The sequence below is a fragment of the Eublepharis macularius genome, chromosome 2, assembly GCF_028583425.1.
Source record: "Eublepharis macularius isolate TG4126 chromosome 2, MPM_Emac_v1.0, whole genome shotgun sequence".
NCBI lineage: Eukaryota > Metazoa > Chordata > Lepidosauria > Squamata > Eublepharidae > Eublepharis > Eublepharis macularius.
This window is the reverse complement of record NC_072791.1, coordinates 77,770,873-77,795,349: the sequence shown is the minus strand read 5'-3', so window position 1 is coordinate 77,795,349 and position 24,477 is coordinate 77,770,873. Positions and strand designations below refer to the sequence as shown.

At 40.8% G+C, this 24,477-nt stretch overlaps 1 protein-coding gene across 4 annotated transcripts in view; it reads right to left on the bottom strand.

The window, feature by feature from the left end:
* Positions 1 to 24,477, bottom strand: part of CELF1 (CUGBP Elav-like family member 1) — a 74,961-nt gene that overhangs the window by 39,298 nt on the left and 11,186 nt on the right. For all 4 annotated transcript variants that reach the window (XM_054972552.1, XM_054972553.1, XM_054972554.1 and 1 more), the window contains exons 2-4: positions 5,252 to 5,439; positions 2,202 to 2,284; positions 1,920 to 1,968 (exon numbers count right to left, since the gene is read on the bottom strand). In XM_054972552.1, the coding sequence (XP_054828527.1) occupies positions 1,920 to 1,968; positions 2,202 to 2,284; positions 5,252 to 5,429 (310 nt within the window). In that variant the 5' untranslated portion in view covers positions 5,430 to 5,439. The remainder of the gene's footprint in view (positions 1 to 1,919; positions 1,969 to 2,201; positions 2,285 to 5,251; positions 5,440 to 24,477) is intronic.

Sequence of the window (24,477 nt, the reverse complement as noted above, 5' to 3'; positions counted from 1 at the left end):
AGGGGGATTTTTACAATAGCAGAAGAATTTTCCAACATGGAAAATATGAATACTACGTTTTAGAATGAAGTATCTTTGTATAAATTAGGGATATACAACAGGCAGCCAACAAACATCCTGCTGTGTGGTCCACAGTATCAGCCACCATAATCTCTTCACCACCACCCCTGTGAAGCTGGGGCAGAGGGACACCTCCAGAAGATGTCTCGCAAGGAGAGGCTACCTTCTAGCTAACTTCTAGGTGTTGCTGTCATCATAGCAAAGTGTCCCAGCCAGTTCCAGTGAGACTCGTGGATATCTCATGGGAGAAGTCCTTTTCTGCTGAGACATTTGACCCTCCCTGTGAAGTCAGATGTGAGGTTCTCTTTACTCCCCCCCCCCCGCCACAGCAGCTCTCTTTGCTACTCCCTCCAAAGCAGCACCTTCTGGATTCCAGTTCTACCTCTTCCATAAATGGTTTTTGGATACTGGGGGTAAGAATTGAAATTCTGCAGAGATAAGTTAACAATAGGGATGTGCAATTCGGATTTTCGATTTGGGAAAAATACCCGAATCGGACCCAATTTGCAAAGATTAGGGATATCCGAAACGGTCCCAGCATGACGGGTCTGTTTTGGAAACCCAGAATCAAAGATTCCCGAAGCTATTTGTTTAAATGCCCATTTCCGTGCCGCTGTGTAAAGGCACAGAAGGGGGCATTTAAACCTCTGAATCAGCTGTTCGTCGGGGGCTTCCGCAACAAGCAGCTGAGTGCCGGCTGCGGGCTTAAAATGCCCCTTTCCGTGCTGCTGCGCAGGGGCACGGAAAGAGGCATTTAAAGCACCGAATCAGCTGCTCATCAGGGGCAGCACCGCGCCGGAGCCAGAGCCACTGGACTTATCACACCCAATGCTGCACCGGGTGCAGCAGCCTGGCAGCGCCCGCTCTCCTGGTGCAAGAGGGATGAGGAGATTCTCCCTGCCCCTCTTGCACCAGGTGCAGCAGCCCAGTGGTGCCTGCTGTCCTGGTGTGAGAGGGATGAGGAGATTCTACCCACCCCTCTTGCACCAGGTGCAGCAGTCTGCCGCCGCCACCACCGTACGCTTAAGCCTGCACCTCCCTGCCCAGCACTCCATTCACCTGCTGCTGACGGGAACAGGGAGTTCCCTGGCCCTGTCAGCAGCAGGTGAAGGCAGCACCGCTGACCCAACGCCAGGGAGATGGAGAGACTCCCTGTCTCCCTGGCAACGGGTGAAGAGGAGGCAGTGGCGGCGGGGAGGGGGAGCTAGTTTAAACAGGGTTGGGAGGGGGAGAGAGAAATGCTTTCAGAACAGCCCCTGCTACATCTAAAACTGAACCTTTTCTATAGCAATGTCAAAGCCATAGAACTCCTTTCCAAAAAAGGAATGTCTTGATTCTCATTTAACTGAGATTATGTTTTTCAAAGACAAGGGATGAAAATCTGCTCATGTTAACTTGGTTTACATGCTTTTTTGGCTATATAATTTTTATATTTTATTTAATGTTTTAAAATTATATTTAATGGTTTAAATTGTTATATACTTTGTTGAAGATCATTTTTGGATGGAAGAACAGGATATAAATGTCATAAACTAAAGTTCAAAGTGGCAGGAACTATTCAGTAGGCAAAAGTATGTGTGCTGCTGCCTTTTAGAAACTGTAGTCTTGATTTTACTGATGTTTTATCTGGTTTTAAATTAATATGTTGTGTTATATTACGTATGTTGTGCTCCGCTCTGAGCCTGTTTGTGGGGCGGAGCAGATTAGAAATGCAATAAAGAAATTTTTTTAAGAAGTAATATGAGATGCCTTGGAACCCACATAAATGCTGGAAAATACTATTTCTTAAGTGGAAAGTCCCTTTGTCTGAGCTTAACAGGCTGATCTTGCTCAAAGAAAGCTTTTCTGCACACACATACCATTATTCTTCTCACTGTCAGCTGGCTTCATTTGGATAGGATGGTGCATCTATGACCAAAAGAAAGTGATTAGGATATATAAATACTCTCTACATACTACTTCACAAAACCCCCAGATAATTTTGCAGCACTTATCTTTCTAAATATTGGATTATAAACTGATGCAGAGGAAAAAAGAAAGGCTGAGTTTGTGTCAGTAGAACCAAAAGATTCCATACATCCACCTCCAAAAGACACAACAGAAAACAGAATAGATCTGAAAGTGAATGCTCGTTTTCTTACCCCTGGGAGAATCTTCATGTTATGAAGAGCATTCTGTGCTTCTAGTGCAGCTTTACGAGTATAAAATGTAACAAAACAGCACCCTATAAAGCAAACATACCAGTTGCAACATGAGGGCTTAATAAAAAAAAATCTACAACATATAAAAAGTTGCTTTCCTAATACCTGATAACTGAAAAGTTATTGCATGAAACCTATGAAACTTTTTTGGGTAAGATTCCTACCAGAACAAATGTATTTAATATGTTTTAGCCTAGTTATGAGTAACTAACCCAGAATATATTTTACTTTGAATGCTAGGTACCTGTTGAAGAATCAAAACAATCAGTTTGCAGTATTTGGACCAACCAGCAGCCAGCAAACTCACAGAAAATAACATAATGCTATAACTTAGAATACACATTTTAAGAGTTATTTTGTCACGGAATATAAGTATTCAAGAAAAATTAAAAACTTTTCTTAAAACGTGGTTTCATGTTAAGATTAGGGGTGTGCGCTTCGGGTTTCCGATTCTGGTAAAATACCTGAATCGGACCCGATCTGCTAGCCTCAATACAGAAATCCTGAATCAAAGCTTTCTGAAGCATTTGGGTTGCTTCAGGAAGCTTCATGGCCTGAGTTTAAAGGGCCCTTTCCCTGCCTCTTGCAAGCAGCAGGTCCCTTTAAACTTCAGCTGGCAGGCACGGGGATCTCACCCGTCTGACAGCTGAAGTTTAAAGGGCCCCTTTCCTGCTACTTGCAAGCACAGGGCCCTTTAAACATCTCAAGCCCCCCCAGCCCCAGCCCCAGCCCCAACCTCCCCACCCCCCCACTTACTGTGGCTTCAGCCTTCCTGACTTCCCAGCAGGCAGCTGTAGCCACGGAGGTAGCAGAATGGCGGCAGCTCCGACCTTCCTTGGTACCATGGGGCTGCGCGCCACCGGATCTGGCCTTCCCAACTGCTCTGTGGGCCCAGAGGTGGCGGCGCAGCAGCAGCTCCAGCCCTCCCCACTGCCCTGCAGGGCCACGCAGTAGCAGAGGAGGCGGAGAAGGCCCTTCCTGCCCCTCAAATGGCCACTGTGGCAGCCGTTTGAGGGGCAAGAAGGGCCGGAGGAGGCAGCTCCAGACTTCTCCGTCGCCCTGCGAGCTTGGAGGAGGTGGCGGTGGCTCCGGTCCTTCCCGCCGCCCTGCAGGGCCACACAGTGGCAGAGGAGACAGAAAGTCCCTCCCACCCCTCAAATGGCCACCACAGCAGCCATTTGGGAAGCAGAAAGGACCAGCGGAGGCAGCTCCGGCCCTTCCTGCAGCCCTGCGGGGCCGTACAACAGCAGAGGAGGTGGAGAAGGCCCTTCCTGCCCCTCGAATGGCCGCCATGCTCCCCCTCACTTCAGTATGCTCCAAATCTTTACAGAATATAGTGAAGTAAACTAAATACTAGAATCTCGAAGTGGCTTGCTGCTTCAGGATACTGGAAATTCTGGATTTTTGGGCAGCGCGCATACCCATAGTTAAGATTACCCTCAATTTGGACATCTAACAGTTAGACCTGTTCTACATACGTGGCAGACTGAAGCAGCAAAACAAACTTAGAGGCTTCAAGTACCCCACATTTTAAAATATTATTCTTTCTCACAAAGAGCAGGTTTTTTAAAAAAAACATGGGAGAACATTTTTAAAACACATCCTTTTCCTAAAGGGGCACACAATCCACTCTACCACCTTAGAACTCTGCACCTCATTCTGCTCATTCTAGAACATGTAATTTAACCAATACTCTTCTGCAAGGGTCATTTCCTAGAAAAAGAACTGCAGGAACTTATTAGCATAGCTCATTAGCATATGCCACAGCCCCTGACATCACCGGAAGTGTGTCAGAAGGCAACATCCACCCCTCAAGCCCCTTCCTGCAAAAGTCTCCAGGCATTTCCTTAAAGCAGAATGAACTCAAAGCAGCTTATTCTCCTCTGGAGAGCCAGCCCTGCTTGCACCCACTCACTCACTCTCTCGAGTCACAAATGAAAATAAAGCGGCATGAATTCCAAGCAACTTGTGTTCCATTGGAGTTCAGCACCACCCAGCATTCATTCCCCCCCCCAGTCAGAAATGAAAGCAAAAGAACACAGCAGAATTAATCCAAGCACCTTGCCTTCCTTTGGAGCCCAGCACCACTCGTTCATTTTCTCTCCCTCCCCCCAACCCCACCCAGTCAGAAATGAAAGCAGAAATGCACAGCAGAATTAATCCAAGCACCTTGCCTTCCTTTGGAGCCCAGGCCAGCACCACTCTGCTTGCACTCGGAGGGAAAAGAATCACGTGGGCGGGGCCAAAACCCACCTGACCTCTTTTTAGACCTTCCGGAACGCCGTTCCTGTGCGTTCCGGCTCCAAATGAGCCCTGCTCTTCTGTAATTAACAGTTCCCATACTTCATTCTTAACTCAATAGATACATTTAGCAATTTTAAGGGCAAGCTTTTTCCAATAGTAATTTACCTCCTGGTCTGATCAAAAACTAGAAAGAATGACAGGTCAAGAGCCTGCACATTCTCCAGCAGCTTTTTGGCAGCCTGAACTAAGTTAGAACAAAAGGTACTCTTGCAGATGCTTTACTGGCTCTTAAGTAGACAGGTTTTTTTCTGTATGTTCTATCTACCAGATACCAAAACGGTGGGGCACTATAAAAGTTATTTCAAGAATAAGAGCCACTTCATACATCAAGCTTTTAAGTGTACATTTAAAAATACAATCAGTGAATTCAACAAAGACATGCTCCAAAATATACATAATGTGTAGATACAAGTCAACTTTGGCTGCAGCTCTGTTAACGGGATTCTTGGTGGCAAACTCAAGTTTGCTCCTGTCTAATGTGTTCAATAGCCCTAAAAGTCACCATGTATTTTCTTGATACTATTCCATATAAAGTAACATGGAGGAGATCATAGAACTTATGTTATGAAGACCAAGATAGCAAGAGCCAAAGTTTATATTTGTGTGCAAGCAAACCTGTATTTATTTCAATGTGAACAAAAGACAATATACACTGTGGAAAACTTTTAATAAAAAAGAAATCTCACCTTTACTCTGAGGAGGATTTTGGCTCCTGTCTCGCAGGACATTAATTTCATAGACGGCACCATATTGTTCGAATAGTTCGCGCAGGTCCTTCTCAGACCAACTCCGCGGGACCTGACCCACAAACATCTTGATGGCATCGATGTCTGGTTGATCAGGGTGATCCAGTGTGCCATTCATTTTCTTTGAGCTGCACAAGGTAATGAAAAAAAGCTAATGTATCTCCTCCTTGGCTGTACCTTGAAAAATTATCCTTTAAGAAGGATACTAAAATTTCAAATTTTATTACAAAAACAATATGTTTAAGAAATCCATAGAGAAAAAAATAGAAGAAATCTTCACAGAAAAACTGAGGAGGGTATGTGATTGTGTGTGATATTTGGATTGTCTTCTTCTAGACTTGTTTTGTACTATTCTTCCAGAAAAGTTAGAACCTTGGATAAAGAATGTCTATTATTACAGGATAAATCATTTAGTGCAAAAGAGAAATTATATTTGGAAATAGCAAACGTTTGGTATATATCCTTGCTTTAAAATAAACCCAGCTGCTTCTGAGCATATTCTTAAGTATTGTAATTCTGTAGATATTCATTTTAAGTTCAAATGAAGTTTATTTTTCAAGAAGATATTGTAAATGAAAAAGTCACACACATTTCCAAGTTCTCCACATCAGTTCTCTAAGTTCACCCTACCAGATGTTATGTAGAATTATTGTTTAGCAAGGTCTGTCTGAGGTCTTACTTCCAATCAAAATAATTAAATACATAAATCACATGCATTGCAACGCTTTCCCCTTGAACAATAAATCCAAAGCTATATGGTCTCCCGTTGGCCGTATTTTCTAGCTTCTAGGAAAAGCAGAAAGAACAAGGCTTGGATGAAGAGACAGAAGTAGAATTTGCATTGCTGGTTGGGAGGACAGAGCTTGAAGGACACTGTACTTCTCACTTTTGATGGAATTCATCTGATCCTTGCAGGCTCAGTTAAGATCCTAAGGGTTATACTGGATTCGGAGCTACTGTTAGAAAAGCAAATTAAGGCCGCTGCAAAAAATTGCTTTCCAGAAAGTCTAGCCTGGAAGATGGCCCCCTCCCTACCTTGACATGGCCAATCTGGCCACCTGGATCTATGCCACGGTAAACATTAAGACTTGACTACTGTAATGCACTGTACGTAGGTCTCCCCTTTAAGTTAACTCAGAATCTTCAATTTGTGCAAAATGCTGCAGCTCAGCTATTATTGGGAGCTAGAAGGACCATGAATATTCATCCCATTCTACAGTCGTTCCATTGCCTCCCTATCAGTTACCGAGTTCAATTCAAGGTATTGGCTATCATCTACAATGCTCTTCATGGCCTTGGTCCATTATATCTACTGAACCATCTCTCTATATTCCATCATAGCAGCTTTGCTCATCTGAATAGGGCCTTCTGTAGGTGTTACCTTGCACATGGACAAAAACAACAGCTGCCCATACATGTGCATTCTCTGTGGTGGTCCGCACCTTATAAAACGGTCTACCTGAGGAGGTTAGGAAAGCTCCCACTCTCCTGGCCTTCCACAAATGATGCAAAGTTATATTATTCAAGAGGGCTTTTTACACAGGTAGGAGAGGTGCACTGAACGGAAGCAGTCTCACAAAATCCATCAGTAAAAGGGGGGACCACAGTCTTTACTACTATTGCTGTAAGTATGATCCTACTGGGTAGTTCCTATGTTGTTTAAGATGCCTGTCATGGAATTTCTTATGCTTTGTTTCAATATTTCTTCTGCTCTTTATTGGATTTCTGCTGTTCTTTTTGAGTCTGCAAATTTGCGTGTATATACATGTTTTTATCAAACATCTTTGATATTGACTATACTGACTCATACTGTGTAACACGTCTTGAGTCTCAGAGAAAAAGGCAGATTATAAATGACACTAAATAAATAAAATTAACTGAGCCTGTGGACAATTACAGTTTACTCTACCACTGTAGAACTCTAATATCTTATTCTGCTATTAGAGCTTCTTTCCTTGCATGCTATTTTCACAACCTAAAACAGTGAAATGGAGTCAATATTTATCTCACTAGGGAAATCATACAGGATGCCTGCATGATTGTCCCAACAAAGCAAACACCTCCATGGGGGTACATCATGTCAAGAAAGCTTCACGGGAGCGGGGGAGAGGATTAACCCCCATTGTATTATAGTTCTGATCAGAACTGAGGCCACTCATATATTTACAAAGGCATGATAGCAGAACTCCCATTGGCCTTGTCTAATTTGACCCTGTACTTTGCTGATTAACACAGGTTTGTGTTAGGCAGGTACAATAACACATTTGGTTTGTAGGTTAGTAAATTTCATGGACTTTTTTGTGACTCTACCATAAACTGACCCTGTTCTACAGAAGCAGTGTAGTTATGCTGCATTTAACTCAAGAGAAAAAGATGTTCCCAAGCCTTTCATTCATTGAGAAAAACAGTGACAACATTCTTCTTAGAAATATAGATTTTTACTGCAAATACAACAAACATTAATTCCCTGTTTGCTGACAATCCCCAACTCAGATTCCAACTTCATGAAATACTCTGAGAATTATCAGGACTCTTAACTGAATCTATATGGTCTCCATATTATCTTGGATCACGCGCAATTATTTCAATCACACAGTTTCACACCTAAAGGAACAGAACATCAGGATCATTCCAATTCAAGTAATATGGAAACTCACAACAGGGTAATTAAAAACAAGAATTTAAAACTGAATATAAACAGATTTTGTCCTGACTTTGCTAGTCCAGGCAAGCCCATTCTGGTCAGAGCTCAGGATTCAAGAAAAAGGAAAAGAAGTGAAAAATCACATTCACAAATTATTTATGCTTGTCGTAATTCACATTAACAAGGTCCACACTGTCTACCAATTCCCAACATACAATAATAAAGTTCACAATATATACTGTTTACAAAGTTTCCAACATGTACAGTTTCCAAAGTCCTGAAAGGAATCGCTCATATATTGCAATATCCAAAAATTCAGTCAATAACAAAGTACAATCCAAAGCAGCAAGGTACCATTCCGTTTGCTAAGGATGGCAAAGTATAATCCAGAGCAGCAAGGCACCATTTGCAGTGAAGCAAAACTCCGTTTGCTAAGGATGGCAACGAGCATGAGCCGGCAATGTCTCTCCGCTCGTTTCAGACCGAATCGTCTTTCCTCAGGCCAAAATGTACAAACCGTACAGCATGAACTTTGCCTTGGAAGTTAGGGCGGAAGTGCCGAAGGGAAATTTAAAAAAAATTAAACTGGAGACGTTCTTCAAGCAAAACAAGTAACGGTTTGTACATTTATGTACAGCAATGGTACCTTGCTGCTTTGGATTGTACTTTGTTATTGACTGAATTTTTGGATATTGCAATATATGAGCGATTCCTTTCAGGACTTTGGAAACTGTACATGTTGGAAACTTTGTAAACAGTATATATTGTGAACTTTATTATTGTATGTTGGGAATTGGTAGACAGTGTGGACCTTGTTAATGTGAATTACGACAAGCATAAATAATTTGTGAATGTGATTTTTCACTTCTTTTCCTTTTTCTTGTGTACAAGTTTGGAAGTGAAATCCCTCCTTTTGTTTTTGTTGTTTTTTGCAGAGCTCAGGATTGGCTTTGGTGGAAAACCTCCAATACCAGAGTTTGCAGAGGCAGGCAATGGCAAACCACCTCTGTTAGTCTCTTGCCTTGAAAACCCCAAAAGGGGTTGCCATAAGTCAGCCATGTCCACCACTACAGAACTGGATTTTAATTATGTGATGTTATCCCCTCCCCCCAGAAGATACATTTCAAATTTCCCTTTGAAAGAAATTAGAATTGCAACAGGGAGCGATTCTGCACGTTAGATAATGCACTTCCAATCCTCTTTATAGATCATTTGGAACGGATGTTTTCATGTGTGGGACAAAAAAACCACCTCAAACGATTGATAAAGTGCATTGAAAGTGCATTATCCAACATGTACAGAATCACTCAGGATGTAATAGCGTGCTTTTTTCTGTAGCTGCTCAAAGGCTGTGAAATTCACCCCCTGGGGTGAATTACAAGCTTGTACATCATTACTGATTTTACAGAATGGAAAAGGGCCAATACGCTGAAGCTCAGTCCATACAAGACTGAGGTACTGTTGGTTAGTGACAAAGCCACTCAAGGACTGAGGAGTCAGCCTGTCCTAGAAGGCATTAAACTCCCTCTGAAGGACCAGTTTTATAGCTTGGGAGTGCTGCCCAACTAGAAATGTAAAATTATTGGAAATTCTGAAGCCACATGGGAAAAATACACCTGCCCCCTGCTTTTTTGGGGAAAAATGAAATTATATGTGCAATACTTACTTTCCTATGAAACCTAAACTTCTTTTACTGATTTAACAATGTAAAATGCATCACTTATAACTTAGTGAACACACAAAACCATACTATTTGGCATATTTATAGTATAAAAATATAAATATCTGCACATTCTGTAAGAAAAACTGTAAGCATACTCAAAACTTGAGAAAGAGTTGCAAACTGCTGCACCCTATGCTACAAGCACATGTATAATTAATTTTTGCTAGCTGTGAGATAGGAAAAAATAAAAATTGATGGGGGAAAGCAAATTCTGTATTAAACAAAAGAAACTATTATTTGGACAGGAAGCCTCTCACAAAGTTACAACAGGTTTGAAAAACAGTATGTTTTAATTTTAAGTTAAAATTTGTAACTTTGTAAGTTGTAAACTTTGTAACTGAAAACATGGAACTCTTTAATAATGTATTATCATGAACCACATCATACTAAAATTATGTACATTTTTCTTTAAAAATCTCAAAAATGTTGTATTATGCCTGTGCTCCTCAAAATGCCCCAGTTTTTCAGACTTTTTCATGCTAGCACATTTGGAATTAGTGAAATACTTTGTAAGGCAAGGGTTCTCACTCAAAAAGAGAAAACGTGTCTTAGGTGGTACAAGCCACGAAAGGGAATGTCAACCTTCTCTCCTTAAGGCCCTGAACTGCTTGGAGCTGGGGTACTTGAAGAACTACCTCCTTGTGCACTGTCCAGCCCATCAGTTAATATCCCCTTTTCAAGTGCTGCTCTCTGTGACCCTTCCTGCAGAGATAGGGCAGGTAGCAACCAACCAACCAACCATTTTTTTTTTACATAGAGGAACCTTGCCTTTGGAATGCCTACCTCCTTGAGGCTCGCCTGAAGGCTACCTTATTTTCCTTTAGGCATCAGCCAAAACTAAAGCATTCCATCTTTCCTAGCTATTTTATGTTTGCTCTTATTTATGTATATGTTTACAGAAAGCCAGGAGAGTGGGGGCCCTCCTCATCTTATCAGGTAGGCCATTCTATAAGGTGGGTGTCACAAAAGGGAATGCACATATTTGGACAGCTGTTGATTTTGCCCATTTGCAGGGTGGCACCTGCAGAAGACTTTGTTCAAACGAATGAAGCTGCCGTGGTGGAGCACAGGTACAGAGGCAATCAGATACAAGGTGCCAAGGCCATGAAGGACTCTGTATGAGACAGCCAATAACTTGAATCAAGCCTGGTAGCTGATAGGTAGCCAACAGAGTGACTCCAGAATAGGAGTATTATGCCCGTTCCACCAAGCTACTGAAAATAAATGACCTGTCGCTTCCCATACTGACTGGGAGCCTCTGAATTGACTTTGAGAGCAGATCTATACAGAGTGCCTTAGCGTCAGGGTGGATAAAAATAAATGATTTTTTTTAAAAAATCAAAAAAATTGGATTTTTTTTATTTAAATCGGATTTTTTAAAATAAAATGCTTTTTGAGGAAAATATATTACCATCCAAAGGTTATTCCATCATGAAATAAAGATTAGTTTTTAATTATGTAGAATAAGGCTGTATATGTTTAATTTTTTTGGTAAATAAATTCCATTAATCCATTCACAATGTCATACTCTTCCAGAGGTTTTTGTAAGATTATTGGGCAGTTTCTCTGCCTACAAGATATTATCACAGATGCTTGGTTTTGCAGTTCTCAAAACTGAACTTGTGTCAGCTCAGCAGAGATCACATGCCTCTTCTTCACAGCAAAAATGTTATAACATGAACAGAGTTGAGAAAAAGACCTTAATCCTATTGCTCTACAAACCAATGAAGACAGAATCAACCCCTCCAGTGCTAAGTTTCAAGAAGTTCAGTGAATAGAAACAATATTTTTCTGATTGTTTGGAGTGGAATAGATCTGCACAAGAAGAAACTAAGTGTGAGGAAAGAGGGGCAAGCAGTACAAAATGAAAGTGAAACTTTTTGAGCACAATACTGCACAAGTCTTTGGATCTTTTGTATGTATGACCTGAGGTTTATCACATTCTTTCCTTGGAGGAAAAAACCTATAATGGCAGCAGGCTGTAAAAGAGACCCAGTTTGGGAATACTTTAATGAAGTTCCTTTACCTATCGGTAAGGCAGGCATCTACTTGCATATTAAAGTTATACCAGCAAGAATTAGTCTTTATGTAGAAAACTATGATTTAAATCAAGCCTTAATGACTAGTGATTTAAATCGTGATTTAAATCAGTTTGATTTAAATCAAATCCACCCTGCTTAGCGTAGTCAAGTCTTGACATTATGGTGGCAGTGTCAAGGTAGAGGACTAACCTCTTTCCAGGCTAGATTGAGTTGGAAGAAAGCCTTTTTTGCACCTACATTAACCTGCTTCTCTATCAGCACACCTAGGCTTTTAATAGAGTCTGCAAGGGTCAGCTGAAACCCATCAAAAGTGGGAAGCACAATGTCTTTCAAGATCTCTACCTTCCCAACCAGCATCACTTCATCTTGTCTGGGTTCAGTTTCAATTTGTTTTCTTTTAACCATTTGACCACAGCTGTCAGGAAATACCACAAAACCTTTACTGTATCACAAGGTGACTTGGATAGCGAGACATAAAGGTGGGTGTCATCTGCATATTGATGACATCCAATTCAATATCCTGACTGTTTTACCAGTATCATTTTTGACTGACTGATTTACGACCTGGCTTGTATTTATTGACTTGCTTTTATTTATTTTATTAATTTGTTTTATCTACTTGGCATGATTTGCCATGCTTTTATTGTCTTGGTTGGTTTTATTTTAATATTTTAGTTGTGGACCACCTCAAGGAGGTCTGGAAAAGCATACAATTATTATAAAAAGATAAATTTTCAGGGAAAAAGAGAAAGGCTATTTCAGAAAGTGTTCGAAGGCTTAGAAGATTATTGTATTGCTAGGCCCCTGGTGTGTATGGTTCAGTAAAACTGTACTTTAACGTTAACATACAAAAAAATTAATGCATAATGTTTTCATGTAGTATTATACTGACTTTTTCCAACAGGAAGCTGTTCTCTTATTTTCATTTAACTTGAAGCTTAAAAATCAGCTAGGAGTAAATAATTTACTTGGGGGAGAAGATCATGGGACTTATTAACATTAAAAGTTATATGGTGAGCCTACGTAAATTCTGCCCAGTCCTAGGTATTCTCATTTACTTACTTCATTTACACCCCACCTTTCTCATCAATGGGAATTCAAGGTGACCTCCATTTTATCTTTATATTAACTGTGAAGTTGGATAGTCTAGGAGTGTGTTATGGGTGCAAGGACAGCCAGCAAACATCTATAGCAAAGTGGGGATTCGAACTGGAGTCTCTCAGATCCTAGTCTGACACACCAACCTGTACCACTGGTTCTTCTACTGAAATTACTGAGGTTTACTTCCACTTACTTCCAATTATACAGTGAACATATATTAACAGCGCAGCCGAAGCAGATTATTTATTCTGGAAAGGCAGAGGTCCTCTGCCTTTCACAGATGACAATGGGAAATAGTTGAACTTCTGCTGAATTACAACTTCTATCAGTGGGCTGGATCCTATAGAAACCTCATGGCAGGAGTTGGCAGAGTGGATCTTTCATACCACCCTCTTTCTCCAGCAGCCCCTATGCATTACACTGAGGTAGGCAGAGAGAGCTCTAAGCCAGTACAAAAAGACAGCTATTTTGCTCAATCCTCATTGCACCCCTCCCCCACCGCACATTGCATTGCGATTATGATGGTCCTCAAATCTAAACATAGGATTTTAGGGATGCTAGAGGAGATGGGATATTCACTTCATCAATTCCTTCTGATAACTTTTCCTGAAGGACCCAACTAACTGTTTAGGATCCCAATAATGACTTGTCATTTTCAAGAAACTTTGGAAAGCAGGTAGGAATGTATGCTTCAGTCACTATTATATGTTTCAACAGTTTCTGGTATTTATCAGAAAAGAGTTTATTTCTATGAAGCCAATACCATAACTTAATAAAACGTATATGTGAAAATTGATGGATACCTGTATTTACTCAGTTCTATTTAAATTCTGATCAGTACATTTTATTCTGCTTGAGCTTCAGCAGAAAATTGCTTATGTGATGTTGCATTTCTGATATGTTAAAAATGTACCAGTTAAACTGCACAAATTGACACCCCCTCCTGGATGACAGAAATTTGTCAGATTTAGAGAAAATCTGTATTGTAAGTTAATGTTCTTAATGACAGCCAACAGAGTGTCTCTCTTTAGAAAATACAAAACAAATATACAGTCATTAAAATTATCAGAATCAAGACATACCATTTTAAGTCAGTTCTATATATAATAGAATTTAACATTTGAAGGAAAACTTAGATTCTATGCTTTACGAAGTATTTGTTCCTAGTACTGTACGCATCTTTTGGGAAGCAATATTTTGAAGAACTTGCATCTTCCATTCTTCTTTTGCTCGCCCCGTTCAACTATTAATATTAAACAAAACATTCACCAAATCCACAAACGAAAGAACAAGTTCAAGTCAGTCAGTGTATCTGTAATCAAGCTATGAAAACAAACAGTACTTACATAGGGCTGGCATTCAAGGAACAGTGATCCACCATCATTTCTGGGAGGAAATCCAATTTAAAAGCAGCCATTGCTTACCACAAACCACTAATGCTAGACCACTATTCTGCCAAACCGGCTGAACACTGCCAGTGAATTTGTATAGATTTTAACACACTGATACACACACACAACATACACACTGAAGCCACAAAAATACAAGCTTGGGGAAACCAGCTATAGACACCACAAAAACAGGTTGGACTGGGAAAGTAACATGGGGACCAGGATTAAAAAGGGGATGTGACCATGTGAAGAGGGAGACTACTCAATACACAATGAAAATGCTGATGTACTGGGCTTGTTTTGTGCAATTTTCCCTAGCGAAGCAGTACTGAGTGCACTGTCAGATAAACAGTGTCAGATCTATGAAGATAGCTGTGTGCAACAGAGCAGAAGGAACACAAACTAGTTTCAGACTCCCAAGTTCTCTGCTCAAAACTTGTCAGCATGAGGCAGTAAGTTTTAGTAAGGCAGTAAGTAATAGAAATTTTTTAGAGTCCTTGGTTTGAGGAAAGATGTTTTCTGCTATAGGTTGGGTTTACTGTACTCTAGCTTAAACTGTATGTGGCAAACTAACAAATTTGTTTCTGAGCAAAATCTTCAACAAGACTACTTTAGTCTTAAGTATTGCATTCTGTTATTAAAATCTGGAGTACAACCAAGTTGGAGGCGTCTGCAAATTTCACAAATCCACTTCTAAACAAAGCTGAGCCTTCTGAAACTTCTGGCTCAATGGGCATGCTAGAAAATATAAAAAAATATGAACAATAGCATTTTAAAATGAGAACAAACATACACATCTTGATAAATGGATGTAAATAAATACAGGTGACGTTTTCTCCTCTTTTATCTACTCTGAATTCCAATTTTATCACATTAGCACAACAGAACTATTCTGAAAACCTGTTCAATAAATCTGTTCTAGTTGACTTCTCCATATTTACCATGGAGAGCCCAAGTATTCTATGCTGTAAAGAGAGACGTGACTTTATTCTATCTAAACACAAACCATAAGAGGCAGTCTAATTTCAAATTTCTTTATGTCAATCATTTTTCATATCATGCCCAAGCTCAATAGTACACTTGAACAATTCCATACTAACCCAAATATGAGCTTTCATGCCTATCTAACACATGGATCCCTATTTAATTTAAATTCACTTGTCTCCCTCCTAGCCTCTTCTGCCTCTTTCACTTCCTATTCTGCCTGTTATGTGCTGTCAAGTCGCCTCTGAACTATGGCAACCCTATGAATGAAAGACCTCCAAAACGTCCCATCATTAATCGACTTGCTCAGATCTTGCTAACTGGAGGATGTAGCCTCTTTTATTGAGTCAAGCCACCTTGCTTTGGGTCTTCTTCTTTTCCTACTGCCTTCCACTTTTCCTAACTTTATTGACTTTTCCAGAGAGTCTGGTCTTCTCATGATGCGACCAAAGTACGATAGCCTCAGTTTTATCATTTTAGCTTCTAGGGAGAATTGAGGCTGGTTTGATCTAGAATCTACTTATTTGTCTTTTTGGCTGTCCATGGTTTCTGCAAAACTCTCCTCCTGCACCACATTTCAAATGAATCGATTTTCTTCCTCTCAGCTTTCTTTATTGTTCAACTTTCACATCCATACGTAGTGATGGAGAATACCAGAGTTTGGATTATCTTGATTTTGGTCCACAGAGAGACATCTGCACTTCCAAATCTCAATCTTCTTCTGATTTCTTGGTTGCAGTCTCCCTTTTGGTTGATGATTGAGCTAATAAACAGAAAATCTTGAAGAATTTCAGTTTCCTCATTGTCAACTTCAAAATTGTGTAATTCCTCAGTAGTCATTACTTTTGTCAACTTGCTGTTCATAATCCTGCTTTGGTGCTTTCTCCTTTGACCTTCATCAGTAGTTGTTCGAAGTCTTCACTGTTTTCTGCTAGTAATATGTTGTCATCTGCATATCTCAGATTATTAATGTTCCTTCCACTGATTTTTACTCCACTTCTAAATCTGATAGAGCTTTCTTTATGATATGCTCTGCATAGAGGTTGAACAAGTAGGGAGATAATATGCATCCTTGTCTGACACTTTGCTAACCGGAAACCATTCTGTTTCCTCATATTCTGTTTTAACAGTAACCTCTTGTTCAGAGTACAGGTTGCACATCAACACAATCAGATATTGTGGCACACCCATTTTTTTAAACACTAACCATAACTTTTTATGATCCATGCAGTCAAAAGCTTTTCTTTAATCTATAAAACATACTCTGATTTTCTTCTGAAATTCTTTGGTATGATCCATTAGCTAACATAAATTTGCAATGTAATCTAGTGCTTCTTCCTTTTCTGAATCCAGACTGAACATCTGGCATTTCTCATTTCACATACAGTAAGAGTCTTTGCTGTAGAATTTTGAGCATCACTTTGCTTGCATGGGAAATTAATGCAACAGTCTGATAGCTGCTGTACTCTTTGGCATCCCCTTTTTTGGAAACTGGAATGTAGAATGAACATTTCCAATCTGTGGGCCATTGTTTTATTTTCCATATTTGTTGACAGATTCTTGTTAAGATTTTGATGGATTTGATTCGGTTTCGTTTTCTCGGCCATGTCGGACGCTCCTCTCTGCAGGTCCGGGAGGAAGCGCCCGAGCAGCCTGACTGGGCGGCTGATCTGCGAAGATTAGCCCCCAGGACTCCCAGTGAGGGAGGCAGGGTCCGGGACGCAGCGGGAAGAGCCCCCTGAAATCGATGCGGGGGGTAAATTGCCCGTTTGTCCCTATGGAGGCCGGCAGACGTGCGCGGCACCTTGAGTGCTACCGGGCCATGGAAAACGGCAAAGAGCAGAACTAGGCGGAAACCTGTAAGTAAGCGAATCCCTTCTGTTATTACAAGCGCACGTGAAGGAGTGGGGGGATCTGAAGCTAAGAAGGCTCGTTCTTCCCCCTCACTGAGTTTCAGAATTTGGTCAGCGGTCCCCCCCCCCTAAAATGGCAGCGAAAAAGCAGAGTCCCGCTTTGGGCAAGTCAATTTCGGCTGCCCTGCAGGGGAAAGGAGAGTCGCTCGAGGACTTGGTGAAGAGGTCGGTTATCGAAGCCATAAAGCCCTTTGTTGACAAGCTGAATGAAACAGATCAAAGGGTGGGCTTAATTGAGAGCGAAGTGAAAACCATTAAGGAAGCAGCGGGGGGGGCAGAGAAGTCTACCCTGGAAAATGCGTCACTCGTGAGGGTAACGAATAAAGAGTTAAAGCTGGTGGAGAACCAGCTGATCGGGCTACAAGTGGAACGAACACAGACAATTTTGCGCCTCCAGAACGTGAAAGAGGAGGAAAATGAGAATTTATGGGGTCTGGCCTCGGAACTATTGGCGACACCCGCGAAGGCAACTAAAGAAGAGGTAAAAAGCACCATTTTGGAAGTCCGTCGGGCTTCTTCAAAATATGCAACGAAGCGTCCGCTGCCTCGCGAGATCATCATCGATTTTTCATCTAAAAGGATCCGAGACACTATCCTATACAACTCATACAATGCGGATCTGGACTTTCTGGGTAATAAAGTCAAGATACTGAAGGACGTCCCATTTTTAGTTCGGAAAAGAAGATTTAAGTATAAAAAGCTCGCAGCTCTTCTGAGGGAACGTGGAATAAAGTACAAATGGTTATTTCCGGAAGGTATCTGGTTCAGTTACAAAGATCAAGCTTACAAGATAACATCAGAAGATCAACTAAGGAATTTTGAGGATAAAAATCAAGAATTTCAGCAAGACACCAAGCAAGAAGAAAAGGCGAAGTCTGAAGGGGGGGGGGAGGAAACGAGCACTGCGGCTGCAGTTGCTCAGAGAGAATTGCGCCCGAGGCCCAGGGGGGGGGGGGAGACTTAATTTGAATTGTAATTTGTATTTTGCAAGGTCAACCACTCCATCAATATCATACACAGTTTTAATTCTTTAATAATGGCAGTATGAAGGGAAAGCATTATGTGTAGTGTAGTGTTGTTATATGTTGCTGTTTTTTTTCTTTCCTTCCCCTGCCCCCTTTCTTTCCCTCAGTATTGTTAGGCAATGTAGCTAATAAAAAATAAAATCTTAAAAAAAAAAAAGATTTTGATGGATTTAGTTTCCCATGTACTCCAGGTGCTTTGTTTCTTCCAACTGCTTTGAGTGCAGCCTTCACTTCTGGTTCGTCGTCAAAAGATTCTTCTTCAAAGGTTATGTGTCATCCTTCCACCTCTTATGTATTTTTCTTCAGTGTACTGTTTCCATCTTTCCTTTATTTTGTCCTGATCAGATACTGTAGTTCCATGTTGATCTTTTAGCACCCCAAGCCATGGTTTGAACTTTCCTTTGATTTCCTGGTTCTTGTGGAACAGATCTCGTTCTTCCTTTTTCGTTGCTCTCTCCTATTTCTTTGCACTGGTTATTATAATAGATTTCTTTGTCTCTGTGTGGAAGTTGCTGAAAAGCTGCATTTAGAATTCTGACTATTTCTGTCACCTTTTGCTTTTTCTTCTGGTTTGTCTGTAGCAATTTTAAAAGTTTCCTCAGTCATCCATTTAAGCTTCTCCTTTCTTTTAGCTACAGGAATAGTCTTTGCACATTCTTCCTTGATAATATCTCTGGTTTCAGCCTATAGTTCTTCTGGTTCATGATCAAGTAAACTTAGCATTGCAAATCTGTTGTTTACATGGTCTTTAAATTCTTCAAGAAAACTATTAAACTTATATTTCAGCACTATGATTCTTGTAAGTGTTTCTCTATTTCCTATTCTGAGTAGTTTCTTTTTCCATGCTAGCACTTATACATGACAGTTATTCTAATGTAAGCACCACTTTGAAATGTGATTTATTTTCTTCTCTGCCTTAATAACCTCACACGGGGAAATATAGTTCCATGCACAGTTTGAGCTGCCAAAGGATCTATTAACTTAAATATGATGCCATGGCACCCAAATAACAGCAGAGTGGCTGCCACCAGTATGATGTGCTGTTTGTGGTATCAAGAACAAGTTCTGAAGAAAAATAAGAATTAATTTCATGAATTGAGTGAGTTAAGGAAAGGGATTTTTGCCACCTTCCACAATTTCGTACACCCTATCCCAAGTTCCTACTGAAGGTCTTCAGGCTCTTCTACAACAATATGCAACATAGCAGGGGAAAGGGCTTCAGCAAGAAAGAAATTGAGACCTTATACATATTAGTGTTTAATGTTTGTAGAGCTTGCTCTATTTGGGCAAAAATATATGGCAGTGACTTCTGCCAAATTCCTATTTGAACTGTAGACTGGCCCCTCCACCATGTTACACTTCTATTCTGATGGTACTCAGACTTGCAGTAGCAATGCTTTGGGGGACAGGAACAAAGAGCTAAAGAAGATGTGGCAAAAATATCTCTTCTCTGAATTTACACTGTTTTGAAAAGGCGTGGATCCAGGCTATTGTGATCACATTACCTTTTCCTTCCTAGGATAATCAACACTCACCTGACATTAATATGGCACATACCGAGTTGCTCAAAATGGGAGTATTTTAACTAAAATAAACACCTTCATGTATTTTTCTCAAACAGTAATGTGCTTTGGTAGATTATGCAAGAAGGGCCAGTATTCTCATATACGTTCTGAAGAGATGTTATATGAACTCCGGCAACTTAAACTCTCTCCACAGTGAAGAGCAAGATTCAAGTCCAGTAGCACCTGAAAGACCAACAAAAGCATGAGCTTTTGACAGTCAACTTCCCTTCATCAATATCAGACAAAGGGAGCTTTATTAGCAGTCAGACCCCTCCCTCATAATGAAAAGGGTAGTTTGTGGATATGGAATATCATAAACCCCTTCCTCATATGCCATGAGCATATGGCACTGCCTAGCAAGACAGAATGGTTCCGAGCCCACTTGGAGATGGAAAATTACCAGAATGTAATGTAACAGGATGTCTGGGTAGCTGACACCCCGGAGAGTGACACATATGTAGAACAAAGAGGTCTCCCAAGAGCTCTTGGCTAATCTCACCAATAACCTTCCTCTCTTCTTCAACCCACCTTTACTAATCAGAGCTATTCAGCAAACCTAGTGACTCCACCCATCCAAGAATTGCTGGGTCATCAAGCCCCATTCACACCTTTTGTCTAGCTCAGGTAGAGCCATTGAGCCTCTCCTAACTTGCTGTTCCAACCTCCGGACAAGTCATCAAGCCATTGTCTTTCAGGCAAGTCGTCAGTTTCATCCCAGGACATGTTTTGTCTTATAATTAGACTCCCTCAGCCACATGCTCTGTATGTGTGTGTGTTCTGGGACTCATCCATGCACCATCATATTATGTCTGAGCCCTCCCTTCTCTTCCTTGAAGCACTGGTCATTTTGCTGCTGTTTCCAAGGACCTTCCCCCTCTCTGGGATGGGTAAATATCACCCTACCCTGAATAGCTCTCCCCTTTTCCTCCCTGTTTTCTAGTTATGCTGTGTGTGCTTTCAGTTTGCCCACCTTTTATTTCTGTCAATAAAAGAAACCTTTTCAGTAGTGTATCTGCCTGCTTATTTGAGAGTTCTCTAAGGGAACAATCTTGGTATACATTGGTGGAGATCCCTAAGTTACACCCTCTTGCTACGTCTCCTTTAATGTTAATTCCCCCCCCCCCACACACACACACACGGAGATTAGGGGTAACAGCTTGACTCTTGAATGCTTATACCCTGGAGAATCTTGTTTGTCTTTAAGCTGCTACTGGACTTGAACTCTGCTCTTCTACTGCAGACCAACATGGCTACCCACCTGAAACTCTCTCTACTATGTTTCTCTGTGGAATAATTAAATCAAATAAATTCTGCATGGTTCTGGCTGCCAGGCTGGTCTGGGCAAGTTGCACTGTGAAGAACCTGCAAAGACTTTTCTGAGGCACTTCATTTCCCCCGTCTCCTCCTCCTCACTCTATTTCCTCTTTTCTTCCTCCTGGCAATCCCCGTATCCTCACATTTCCCCATTTCTGTGTCTCCTTCCAACCTACCAGCCAACCAACCTTTTATCTGTCTCCCATCTTCAACTATTTTTATTATTTACTTCATTTCCCACAATGGACACCCAAAGCAACTTACATCATTCTCCCCTCTTCCAATTTATCTTTACAACAAACCTGTGAAGTAGGTTAGGCTTAGAGTATGTGAATGGCCCAAGATCACCAAGTAAGCTTCTAGGGCAGACTGGGGATTCAAACCTGGATCTCCCACTTCGTAGCCTGGAACTCTAACAATTACTCCACACTTCCTTTCATGTGGAGGCTGCTTTTGAACAGCAGCAAGCAGCTAGGTCTGGGTGAATCATACAAGTTGGGTGGGTAATGAGTTGTCTTGTGGTTGCTGTTGGGATTGACCACGAGGAGTCCTTCCTCAGAGGCCAAACCTGCCCTGGAAAGGGCCCTCCTGTTGCTTTTTACTGACCTGAAGGCTGGTAATCTGGTTGCCTAGCAATGGCCGCTGAGGGCATTTATTTCTTAAAGCTACAGGCACTGCTTCTATTATTCTATTAAAAACCCACAATGTTTTTTTAATTTCAGATTTTTCTACAAACGTCAGACTTTCATCTGATTATGGATGTCACCATCTTGACCTGGATGGCCCAGGCTAGCCCAATCTCATAAGCTAAGCAGGGTATGGTTAGTACTTGGATGGGAGGCCATCAAGGAAGTATGTAGTTGCTAAACAGGACAGGCAATGGCAAACAACCTCTGTTCATCTCTTGCCTTGAAAATCCTAAGGGTTACCATAAATTGGCTGTGACTTGATGGCACCTTACATACACATGGATTCCTCCACTGCATGACCAAAAACAATTCTGATTAAAAACAGTGGAGGCATGGCCTCATAGAGCTGGATATAGGCCTGGCCCAAATGGGAAATGCAGGCCCCATTTCAAACTATATTTTTCAAGTACTTTTGTAATCAATGCTATATACATATGGTTTATGTATTGATATATACATGTACATTTTGTGTATGATATACTTACAAGTAACAGAACAGAATAAAACAAATAGAACTGTAATGGCTAAGAAGCCGCTTGTTTGGAACAAAATCACGATCACTTACAAGAAATTAAACCATTTATTCTTAAACTATATGATAAAATACTCCTTAACTACATCTCATTAATGACAAAATGAAAGATTTCTACAGAATGATTTATAAAAAAAAAGTAATGGCAAGAAATTTTATTCAAGATGTATGTAATACTAAAAAGATACTAAAAGTACTGTATTGAGAAGTATCAAATACATTTTGTATTGAGAATTTCAGATCAGAAATGGGCATCACTTCTTTACATTTAGAAATGCTTTTCTTTGGGAAAATTCATGAATAAACATCAGAAAAATCAAGTAACTTTGCCTTGTCACTGGTGATGTTCAAAACAGCTAAACCATTCAAACATTCTTGCACCATTGTGGACCGAACGTATGACTTAATTAATTTTAGAACACTAAAGCTCCCCTCATTAGAAGCTGCAGTTGCTGGTAATGACAGAAAAATGTGTAATGTGATTACGATATTTGGAAAAACATTGCCCAATCTCAAGTTCAACATCTATACCTAAAAAAGGGGAGCCATGTTCCTGACAACTCACCTCTTATCCTGGACTGCAGGTGCACTAGTGCATCCCTAGCAGGGATAAAAGGCGAGTCACTCCTGGCAGGACTCCCCCACCTGCAGCTTCCGGGTGCAGGAGTGCACCAGGGCGCCTGCTGCCTCCCCAGCAGCACTCCCAGTCTGCAGCAGCCTGATCTGGCCCCAGTGCGGGTTCCGTTGCCCTGCCCTCCCCCCACCCTAATTGGGGCAGGGGGAGGGCAATGTTAATTTAGTGCTAAAGGATGGCCCTTAACTTTCTTGGAGTAAGCCCCCTGAAAATCGTAGGTCCATGCCAACTGGCCCCACTGCCCCCCACCCCCTTTCTGCACAGAGTGTTGGTACCTGTGAATACTTCAGTCACGTTTGCCTCTAGATCTTATTTCCTTCATATTACCAAAGAGCCAGGCCTCATTAGCTATGCACATTCAGAATACAGTTAAGTTCTCTTTCTCTCCCTCAGTGGTATAAGACCTGCTTTTCCAGAAGCACAATCCCACAACGTTGAGAAGAGCCACTTGGTTCTTTCATACTTTGGAAGGAAAATGCAAACTAGTTGTGAAAGATTCATGCTGTACACTTTCTAAAATGGTTAAAATACTCACAGACTCATGCACCAAAGTGACTTGGGATCACACAACAGAGCAGAGTGGAAACATTTGCCTGCAGATGTTTGTAACTGAAGAGAGCCTTTAATACACCTGAAAGGTGATTTGGAGATGTATTTCAAATTAACAGGATACTCAGATGTAAAAACAAAATTGTTAGCACTCTGTTAACAATCAAGGCCATAAGCCCCATTAACTCTAGAAAAATATTATTACTGCAAAAATTTGTCTTTATCCGTACTCAAGACTAAAAAAATCGTAATCACTGTTGAATGTCAAGATCGTATTTAGAGAAAACCATTTCTCTAAAAAATTTCTCTTTTAATTTTAAACAGGCCATTCTCAAATCAGCAGTTCATATAAACTGTTTAGCTTTCTGTGTCATCATATCTCAAAGGCTCTAGTCAAGTCACAAAATACTTTAAAACAGCACTATTATAAACATATAGCCATGACTCCTCGTTACGAAGTATGCTGACTTTTCTTCAAGAACATTCACCAAAGAAAATACTTTGCTAGTTTGGGTCTGGTCATTTAATTGCATCCAGAAATCTACAAATCTGATCACCACTGGCAATTGTACCTGCCTCCTCTGAAAACGTCCTCTGCAAAGGATGCCCAGTTGGAGATGCAGAATTTCTGGAAACACAGGAAAAACTGAAACATATACAATACTTAGAGTGATTCCGCACACGTTGGATAATGCACTTCCAATCCTCTTTATAGATCATTTGGAATGGATTTTTTTGTGTGCAGAACAAAAACTCCACCTCAAACGATTGATAAAGTGCACTGAAAGTGCATTATCCAACGTGTGCGGAATCAGCCATAGTTTCCTTTCAACCCCCACAACTTGTTTTGAAGCATTAACAAGATAACATGCATTACATACAACCTAGTTGACACATGAACTAACTGGAATATTTATGGAATTTGAAACTATAGTTTTCTATGAGCATAGTTGCAAATATACCTACGTACCTGAAAGACAGTTGCAAACTGCTGTACTCAATGCTACCTTAGCATATTTTAATTTTTGCTGTCAGAGACATGAGAAAAAGTGGATTCAGA